Source organism: Entelurus aequoreus, linkage group LG05 (assembly GCF_033978785.1).
Source record: "Entelurus aequoreus isolate RoL-2023_Sb linkage group LG05, RoL_Eaeq_v1.1, whole genome shotgun sequence".
NCBI classification, from domain to species: Eukaryota; Metazoa; Chordata; class Actinopteri; order Syngnathiformes; family Syngnathidae; genus Entelurus; species Entelurus aequoreus.
In genome coordinates, this window is record NC_084735.1 from 44,293,647 (window position 1) to 44,304,297 (window position 10,651).

Consider the following 10,651-nt stretch of genomic DNA (forward strand, 5'->3'; position numbering starts at 1 on the left):
CAAAGGACGCGAGGCTCATCAATTCTGAACGGCGAATATGTCTGTTACTCAAATGCCGCTGACGGCGGAGAAAAAAAAAGGAAAAACCTCCGCCGCTTGCGATTATTTGTTGCACTAATTAAAACTTTGATGTCGATTCGATATTAATTAATCATGCAGCCCTAACACAGGGGATTGTCTTTGGCTCAACCTCGCCCGTTGCGTGTTTACGTGGGCTTCTCTGACGCACAACAACAAACTTTTCAAAAGAATATGGCGGCTGCGGTGCCGACTTCTCGACTCCCGGGTGATGCAATGCTTTGGTCACCAACTACATTGGGCTATTGGTGACTGACCACAGTTTTATTTACACATACACCAATTTGCTTGAGAACATACAACTCTCCTTGTAGCAACTTTATCACTAATCTCATCTGTTAATGTTGTTCAGTTCAGTTAGTGACTTAGCAGAGCAGATAGCGATAGATCTTCTCTGCTACTCGGTGTGTCAAATGTTTAGATGCTTCTCGGCTTAAATATGCCTCTACACATAGCTCGTGCAGACTAAGCTACTAAAGTACAGTGGCTGGATGGCTGAAAAGTAGGTCCAAACTGAACATTAGTTAGCGAGTAGAAGCTTTGTATATCCCCGGCACAAACGCGAGGTTATATACCTAACGTTAATGAACAAAATTTAAGAAAACTGCTTTGACATAGTAACGGCTAACTAATTACTTTATTAGAATAAGCACCATGTTACAATACTACTTACAACAAAAAGTAATCTGAGTAATCTCAACACTGGTTATTTAGCTAACACTTAGGCAACCTTAAGCATTTTGCACGTTTACACAATATATCATATAACGCCATTTGGCCTAAAATACCGGGGTATCAGTTTTGATCTATATAGCCCAGCCTTAGTCGTAAGTCTCTCTGTCCATGCTAGCTTCCTGTGTGTGTGGAAGCTGGTGCCCCACTCTCTAGCCACAGAGACAAAGATTGTGAATAATTGAAAAGAGGCCTCACTGCGATCAGTTAATTCTACCGTTAAATAAACGTTCTCAGGTATTGAGAGCGAGACGTCTTTCTTCCTGTTTGAAGAGAGAAACACTTGATTGGCCAAGAAGCAAAGGACGCAAGGTTTATCAATTTTAAATGCTGAACATGTCACTTAACAGGCGGTGACAGCGGTGGGGAAAAAAAACTTCACCGATACTGCATTAATTCAAACCTCGATGTTGGTTAATCGTGCAGCCCTACTAGAGACTAGTCATCAGTCATTTACTGTAAATGTAGGTGCATAGTTGTCAGGTGAGTGAAACACTTTACTATCAGTAACTATGTTGGTCAGATGTTTAAAAAAACAGAACTGATCATGTAATTAACAGTGATCCCTATGAATTTTGCCTAGCTCTAGGTGATCACAAAGATGTGAGCCATTTGTTGCTTTGCCTGCTATGATTTAAGAACAGTTGCAAAGTTTTTACACATGCACACATTGTTTGTACAGTGCATAGCAGCCAATAAGAGGAAACTGTAGTATTGCTGTTAGTGGCAGATGGTGTCCAACTATTTATTTTATAATAAAGTCCAACTATTTGGGGCGGCATGGCGTAGTGGGTAGAGCGCCCGTGTCAGAAACCTGAGGGTTGCAGGTTCGCTCCCCGCCTCTTACCATGCCGTTGTGTCCTTGGGCAGGACACTTCACCCTTGCTCCCGGTGCCGCTCAAACCGGTGAATGAATGTTGAATGAATGATAGGTGGTGGTCGGAGGGGCCGTAGGCGCAAATTGGCAGCCACGCTTCCGTCAGTCTAACCCAGGGCAGCTGTGGCTATGAAAGTAGCTTACCACCACCAGGTGTGAATGAATGATGGGTTTTTAACATGTAAAGCGACTTTGGGTACTTAGAAAAGCGCTATATAAATCCCAGGTATTATTATTATTATTATTATTATTTATTTTATAATAAAACGGTGTACAATAAAATAACTCAGGAATCATACCGAGATCACCAAAGTGCGCTGCTTCCATGTGGCTGGGCTGCTTTTTGAGGATGGCAGTGCGACCGCGAGCAAAGGAGTCCATGTTGGCAGAGATGGCGTTGATGGCCACATGGCTGGGCCCAGCAGCGTCCTGGATGGCATTATTGTTCTTCAGTGGCAGCGACGGAGAGTGAGAGCTGACTTGACCTGGGAATGGGGAATAGACCGTAGATCGTTACATGTGGAAAAAAGAAGGTGTCGTGCAATAATATCGATCTTAGTAGAATGTGAGATTTGAGATTAAGGGGACTGAAAAGGAATTTGGTTGTCACGATACCAGAATTTCAGAAGTCGATACCAATACCTATGAGTTTCCACAATTCTCGATACCACGATAAAAATTAAAGACTGAACCCATGTACTTTTAAATACACTCCTTTATTGAAAATTGTTTCAAAGTGTCAGGTATTTAAGATCACAGTTCTTCAACATATTTTTGCACAAAATGTAATTTACAGTATCAGCTGCCAAGAGGTAACTATACATTCAAAGAAGAACAGCAGTGGCCTATAGCCTCCCAGTATATCAAAACAAACAATACTGTGCTTATAAATATGCTCATAAATAACAATAGTCAACTATTTTACATTCTACAAATAACAGCAACAATATTATTTTTTAATTTCTTACAATATGGTGGTAGTGTGACATTATAATTTTTAATAAAACTGGCTAATAAAAAGGCTAAAACATGTCAACATTTCAGCCTTTTCTCCTAGTGTTATGCCATTTTTGCTATATTTGCCACTGTTTCTCTTGTTTATTTTATTTCTACAATGTGCCCATTTGGGTTGTATGGTATACCGGTACTAAAAAAGTATTGTGGTACTAATGAATTGGAAATGGTACTATAGTACCTAAAATTGTAAAATTGTTCTTTAAGTGCAATAGGAAACATATGTTTAATGTATTGTAAGATTTTCTGTTAAAATAAAGCCAATATTGAAATTTTTTGTAGTTCCCTTTATTTTGAAAAGTTTTCAAAAGTATCAAAAACTATCGAATAGTATCAATATGCATTTTGGTACATGTATCAAATTATTTGTATCGGGAAGACACTAGAGCCCATAAAAAAGAGCTGCTTTAAGCAAATGGCTCCCAAGCCACACTTTGCCTTCCTCGTAAAATAAGTAAACCAAAGTGTTCAAAGGTTTGCCAAAAAACAGTAGTGTCTCTAAGTTTTGTTTTCTAAGCACTTGTAGAAGTGCTAAAGTTGAGGTCGCATGCTTCTGGAGGTTTTCTGCACACTGTGGTTATACACCCTGGGCTTGTGGTGGCGGATTTGCGCTCTCATTAGCGTGGCGAATACTCTCATGACTGGTATTTGATTCCCGGATAATGCCTGACGCAAGATACACCTTTTTTTCCCCACTTTTGATATGTACTTCGACTCACTAAATATAGCAAGAAGGTTGCTGACGTGCAACACAGATTATTTTTGCTAAGCCTTATTCTCTGGCAAACCAGGCACGTATGAGGTGTGTTCTGAAGTGGAGTTACGCCACGCCTAGTGCGAATCAAAAGCAGAAAATCCGCATTTGTGAAAGGCTTACACAAATAAGTTATTTTGTTACTGACGATACTGAAAAAAGCAGTTATTGATGTCTTTGTTTGTGTATTGGTATCGACTTGGTATTGAACTTTATATCAATACTTTTTAACAACCCTAGAGGACTATGTGTGCATGATTGAAAAGACAGAATGTTCTTTGAGATACTGTCGTTTAAACTGGTGATGTGTAATCAAAACAAAATATCCAACAGCAAATATATCAGTAAAAACGTTTTATGGCTCTTAAACAAAGGACGCTCACCGAGGTAATGATGAACTCACCTCTGTTGACGCTTGTATTGGTCACTTTCTCAGGTTCTTTGCTTTTGACTGCAGGGAGAAAGACAAGAACATGTAACAGTAGAAGCATGTGTGTTCCCAATAAAGACCAAGACAGCAAGAGAGAGAAAGAGCAAAATAGTCGTCATTCAGGAAGACTACAAATAATGTCTTGTTACCTAATGCAACAGTGAGCAATGCAAATAAACAATTTATAGTAGGGTAAATAAAAACAGGGAAGCTGTACTTTGTCATGAAAGACTACTCAGTCGTGCTCCCCACATCAGCCTCTTACACTTTCATACTGGGTGTTAGAATGAGTGCACAGTGGCAGACATGCTGGCAACGACTCATCATACTCTGACTTTGCATTTATATCTTTATCTTTTATGACAAAGGGTATGGGCCTCGTCTCCTATCAAAGCTAGATAGAGCAGTAAGAGCCTTAGGGAACGCTAAAGAAAAAGCTCTTTGTGTATGTCCTTGTGACTTAATATAGCATCAAGTCTAGCATATGAATCCATCCATCCATCCATCAATCCATTTTCAACCGCTTGTCCCTCACATATGCAGTTTTGACAAAAACAAAGTGCTACAGTAAAACCCTCTTGAGCCAAAACAGACCTGACTTCGCGGATTGCATTATTTTTCATTGATTATTATTGTCAAAGTATCTCGGCTTAGTCATATTGTACTGAGTAACCAGGACAGAGACATGTTCTACGGCTTCTAGTGCATCGCAATAATTTTCTAAATACAAATTACATGGTTTACTCGTAATGTACCATGGTGGCATCACAACAACCAAAGACATATTGAAAGGGACATACTTTTTTCCAAAAAAACTAAACATTGGTTGAAGTCCAAATTGCATTTGAGACATTTGTAGATTCCAGCCAAATAAGTAAAAGGTGGGTAAAGCAACTAAAAAAAAATCTATTTAAGTACAGAAATCAACAACCTGCAGACATCTAGGCAGTGTAATTATTGTCCTAGTAACTAATGGATTTGCCTGAACTGTTGAAGCACACAATGAGTTCCAACACTTTGCCTAAACATTCCATTATATCTCCCTAAAAACAATCGCCAACTTCCTAAAAGCTACTACATTGTAGTCTACAATACACTGCATGACAGAGAGGTCTTTCTTCACATTTCCTTCCTTTGGCCAACCTGCTGAGTCAGCTGCTGTCATTGCCGTCGCCTTTTGGGAAAATAAATAACTTTGCTTTGGAATGTTAACAGTTAAAGACAACCAGTGCAGAACAAATATAAGGGGACTACAGTTTAATATGTATCTAATATATGACAACAAGAAAATTGAGACAGTAAAATTAAATAAACTCTGCTTCTTTCTACTCGTCTTTGGACATGGTGAATTGTGCAAATCATGTGATGTACTTCAACGTAAAGTAAAAGCATGTTCGAAATAAACTAAACCATAAGCAAGAAAATATATCATACCACTTGTACAATATTACACTTTGTTGTACTATAATGTACCCTTCATAAAAACGTTCCTTTTTTCAGATGTGCGGTTTATTCTGGAAAGTTTTACCTCAAATATTAGTCCATAATAGAACAAAATACCACCCATTGCTTTTGATACGACGACTACAAACAGTAGACATTTAATGTAACCTTATTTGATACTTTCTGAGGTTAAGGCCTTAGCTTTAAACTAACTTTAAACCTGTTGTTTGTTTACGTTAGGGATTCTGAAACTGTGGTACTTGTGCTACTACTGGCTCTATTTAGTGGTATGCAAAACCAACTTTTCTTACCTATTGGCTTCTACTGTTGTGTATTTGGGATTTACGCACACTGTAAATCCTAAAAATTTGAAATCAAACCGTGTGGGCATTGCGGAGATATTAATTCAACAATCTTGCTTTCCTTCATACTTCCGCCAAACAAGTGGAATGTGCACAATTACTGATGGCACAAATCCTCTGTCAAATCCACTATCCTCTTGTTGTGTTCCCCCCAAAAATGGATTAACTCGCTAGAATATAAAGACAATATAACATACATCCATAAACGTGGATGCATATGCAAAAGTGCTATTTTTTTATTTGTACAGTAATCTATTTATGAATATCTGCACCTTATTGCTCTTTTATCCTGCACTACAACGAGCTAATGCAACAAAATGTTGTTCTTATCTGTACTGTAAAGTTCAAATTTGAATGACATCAAAAGGAAGTCTAAGTCTCTAAGTCAAAGTCTTGTGGGGCAGACTGGGTCGTACATCGACACGCATCCTCCGCTGTTGCCATTTCTAATACAAAGTAGAGTGTAGTTCGAACTTATACCTGTCAGTAGACTCGCTATGGAAGCACTAAAAACTACGACAAAGTGGGCCAGGAGAAAACGCTGTCGAAATGGAGGCACGTAAATCCGCACGGAAAGCGACTCGAAAATGGTCTGTAAAACATCCATCCATCCATCCATTTCCTACCGCTTGTCCCTTTTGGGGTCGCGGGGGGTGCTGGAGCCTATCTCAGCTGCATAATCAATGCAAAATTTTGACCAACGAATCACCATTACCTGCGATGAGGTGGCGACTTGTCCAGGGTGTACCCCGCCTTCCGCCCGAATGCAGCTGAGATAGGCTCCAGCTGACCTACTCAGTGGCCTAGTGGGTAGAGTGTCCGCCCTGAGATCGGTAGGTCGTGACTTCAAACCCCGGTCGAGTCATACAATAGACTATAAAAATGGGACCCATTACCTCCCTGCTTGGCACTCAGCATCAAAGGTTGGAATTGGGGGTTAAATCACCAAAAATGATTCCCGGGCGCGGCACCGCTGCTGCCCACTGCTCCCCTCACCTCCCAGGGGGTGAACAAGGGGATGGGTCAAATGCAGAGGACAAATTTCACCACATCTAGTGTGTGTGAGACAATCATTGGTACTTTAACTTTAACTTAACACCCCCCGCGACCACGAACAAGACAAGCGGTAGAAAATGGATGGATGCATGGAACCACCATTACCACAAGGAAGTGTTTTAAATGTGGAAAAAAAAATCATGATATGACCCCGTTAATTAAACATTCAGTGTGTTACTATTCAAACATAATAAATACACTTGTTGAATAAAAAACCTCTGCTTTGATTTTAATGAATATGTAGGCCTATTATGCAACAGTATTTTAATCCATCCATCCATCCATTTTCTACCGCTTGTCCCTTTTGGGGTCGCGGGGGTGCTGGAGCCTATCTCAGCTGCATTCGGGAGGAAGGCGGGGTACACTCTGGACTCTCTCTCTCTCTCTATGTCCACTACTTGCTGTCCATATCCCCTCCCCCCTCCACAACCCTGATTGTAAATAATGTAAATAATTCAATGTGATTATCTTGTGTGATGACTGTATTATGATGATAGTATATATGATAGTATATATCTGTATCATGAATCAATTTAAGTGGACCCCGACTTAAACAAGTTGAAAAACTTATTCGGGTGTTACCATTTAGTGGTCAATTGTACGGAATATGTACTTCACTGTGCAACCTACTAATAAAAGTCTCAATCAATCAATCAAAAGTCGCCTCCTCATCGCAGGGCCAACACATGATGGTCATTTTTTTCTGAGGTGGTACTTGGTAAAAAAAAAAAAAACTTTGAGAATTTTTCCAAAAGGTGACGGCAGTTTGAGAACCAATGCACTATGTAAACGGTTTAATGTTTAGATATACTTTATTTAACCAGATAAGAAACCCATTGAGATCAAGATCTCTTTCACAAGGGTGACCTGGCCAAGAGGTCAACAGCACATGTCACAGAGCAGTTTCAAAATAAATACATTAAGACATACATTTTGTGGGGCGGTATAGCTCGGTTGGTAGAGTGGCCGTGCCATCAACCTGAGGGTTGCAGGTTCGATCCCCGCTTCCGCCATCCTAGTCACTGCCGTTGTGTCCTTGGGCAAGACACTTTACCCACCTGCTCCCAGTGCCACCCACACTGGTTTAAATGTAACTTAGATATTGGGTTTTCACTATGTAAAGCGCTTTGAGTCACTAGAGAAAAGCGCTATATAAATATAATTCACTTCACTTCACATTTTAAAATACATAAGAGAACTGTAAAACAACAGAGATTTACATCTTTAAAAACACAGGCACTGTGCAAACGTCTCTCGCTGTTTGTCCCTCAGGACAGAACGGAAGGCTACAAATGGAAGTAGTTCTGTAAGTTTCAGTTTCGTCTGCAATTCATTCCATGCCATAGGGGCAGCAATGCCAAAAGCTCTTTTGCCAAATTCAGTCCGTACACGAGGAACAGTTAAAACATACAAATTGTTAGAACGTAATGCGTAAGAGCTGCTTTTTCTTTGTAACAGAGTACACAAGTATGGAGGTATTAAACCTAAAAGAGCCTTATAAATTAAAGTCAGCCAATGTGTGTATCTGCGTGCACTCAATGAAGATAAGTCTGACTTCATATACAGTTGACAATGGTGGGTGAGACTACGACAGCCACTAACAAATCTTAGTGCTGAATGAAAAACAGTGTCCAAGGACTGGAGGCATTTAGATGAAGCACTAAAATAAAGCACGTCTCCATAATCAATTACAGGCAAGATAGTTGCTGTCACCAATTTCTTTCTGACTTTAAGAGAGAAGCAGTTTTTATTTCTAAAAAAGAAACCAAGCTTTACCCTAAGCTTAGAGACCAAGTTGTTAGTTAATATGGGCTTTAAATGAAAGCTCCTGATCAAGAGTAAAACCCAAGTACTTGTAATTTAAGACCTGCTCTATAGGGTTTCCATTTGATGTTACAATATTTGGAATATTGTCCAGTAGCACCCTTGAATGAGAGAAAACCATTACCTTGCTTTTATCTGTATTGAAAACCAATTTAAGATCAAATAAGCGAGCCTGGATGACATCAAAAGCAGCTTGTAAAAACTCAAAAGCCTGAGTGATGGAGGTTGAACAGCAATAAATAATGGTGTCGTCTGCATAAAAATGGTACATTGCATTTGACAAATTATTACAAAGATTATTTATGTAGATAGAAAATAAAATGGGCCCCAGCACTGGGCCTTGTGGAACGCCTTTGGTAATGTCCAGTAATGAAGAGGTGGTCCCAGCCACCTGTACACGTTGTGTTCTGCTGGAGAGATAGTCTGTGAACCAAGCAGCTGCATTTTTAGATAATCCAACGTGATGAAGGGCTTGAATTAACAGACTGTGGTCTACTGTGTCAAATGCTTTTGACAAATCAATAAATAGGGCGACACAATATTTCTTGCCGTCTACAGCCTCGATTAAATCATTGAAGACCTTAAGAGCAGCTGTAATAGTGCTATGCTGTTTTCTAAAACCAGATTGAAATGGAGATAAAATATTGTTTGATTCTAAAAAATCCTCTAGCTGGTTACTGATGATCTTCTCAAACAATTTTGCTAAAATGCATAATTTAAAAATTGGTCTGTAATTATTTATATTTGTGGGTTCACCCCCTTTTAGCAGGGGAAGAACAAAGGCCGATTTCCAGATTTTTGGAATGCTTTTACTTGTTAGACTTAGGTTAAAAATATGCGAGAGAGGCTCAGCAACAAAATCAGCAGCCAATTTTAAGAAAAAGGGTTCAATTTGGTCAGGTCCTGCTGCTTTAGTTGTGTCCAGGCTCTTTAGTGCACTGTTTACCTCGGATATTGATACAGATGTGAACTCAAAAGTGCAGGTGCTGCGTCTATTTACAGCCTGTGGTGTATTTGGTATATTAACATTAGTTAAACCAACATTTGACAATTGAGGATTCAACGACTCAAACAAGGATCCGGCAGAAACAAAATACTCATTAAAACAATTTGATATAGTTGTCTTATCAGACAAAGTACCAGATTGAGTAATTAAAGGACTTGGAAAGTCATTTGTTGTCACATGATTTAAAGAAGCAAGTTTAACATGGCGCTACTGTATATGCAAAGCTAGCTATCACAGCTCACATCTGCATTTGACGTACTGCATCAGTTATGCGTTATTATTATGACAAACATTTATTGCATTGAATTTTATTCATGAGTAACTATTTTATGCTCTATATTGTGTGTTCTGATCGCCCTTGATCAGGCAGGAAAAATGGGAAGCTACTGTACTGAATGCTAGCCATGTGAAGGCAAACGTTAGCGACTGGCATAATTGCAATAAGATAAGTAGCTGTGACAAAATAAGCGTGTATTTATCGACACAAAAGCCATCCTAATGGCTCATTCCCCCTGCGGGCATGGTCTACTAGCAGCTAGCTACAGTTGACGTTGCAGCTGAAGGGAGCTTCCTCACCTTTCCGCTTGAAAAACGACATGACGGGTTTACTCGGAACGTTCCTTCAGCTCGCTGACACCATCCCGTAGTTTGACAGGCGCCTTCATTCAAATACATATGTTCTCTTCACGTCACGGTGTTTTCATTTCTACACCCGGCGAGCGCTGTCAAATTCCCATCTTGTCCAAATCCACAGCCAGTTCGGCGGCCATGTTGTCAATAAACATCCAACTTCCGGGATGCGGGGAGCGCTGCATTGTGGGAACTGTGGTCGCACGGAGGCGCGTTATTTGCATACAAATAAAAGCATAGGTGTGACAATCTGTACTGTTGTTTTTAGAAGAAATAAAGTGAAACATGGCACCCTAAAGACACTCACAAAAGCAAACATATGGTAAAATGTGAACATTTCAACCAACAAAGGCAGTATGTGTCAAGTAGTGTCATGGGCGTGTGTCACTCTGATACAGGGGTCACCAACCTTTTTGAAACCAAGGGCTACTTCTTGGGTACTGAT

General features: G+C 39.8%; 1 protein-coding gene across 2 annotated transcripts in view; it reads right to left on the minus strand.

Annotated features, from left to right (window-relative positions):
• Positions 1–10,394, minus strand: part of akap10 (A kinase (PRKA) anchor protein 10) — a 36,423-nt gene extending 26,029 nt beyond the window's left edge. For both annotated transcript variants that reach the window (XM_062048177.1, XM_062048176.1), the window contains exons 1-3: positions 10,153–10,394; positions 3,859–3,906; positions 1,987–2,172 (exon numbers count right to left, since the gene is read on the minus strand). In XM_062048177.1, the coding sequence (XP_061904161.1) occupies positions 1,987–2,172; positions 3,859–3,906; positions 10,153–10,174 (256 nt within the window). In that variant the 5' untranslated portion in view covers positions 10,175–10,394. The remainder of the gene's footprint in view (positions 1–1,986; positions 2,173–3,858; positions 3,907–10,152) is intronic.
• Between the last annotated feature and the right edge of the window lie 257 nt (positions 10,395–10,651).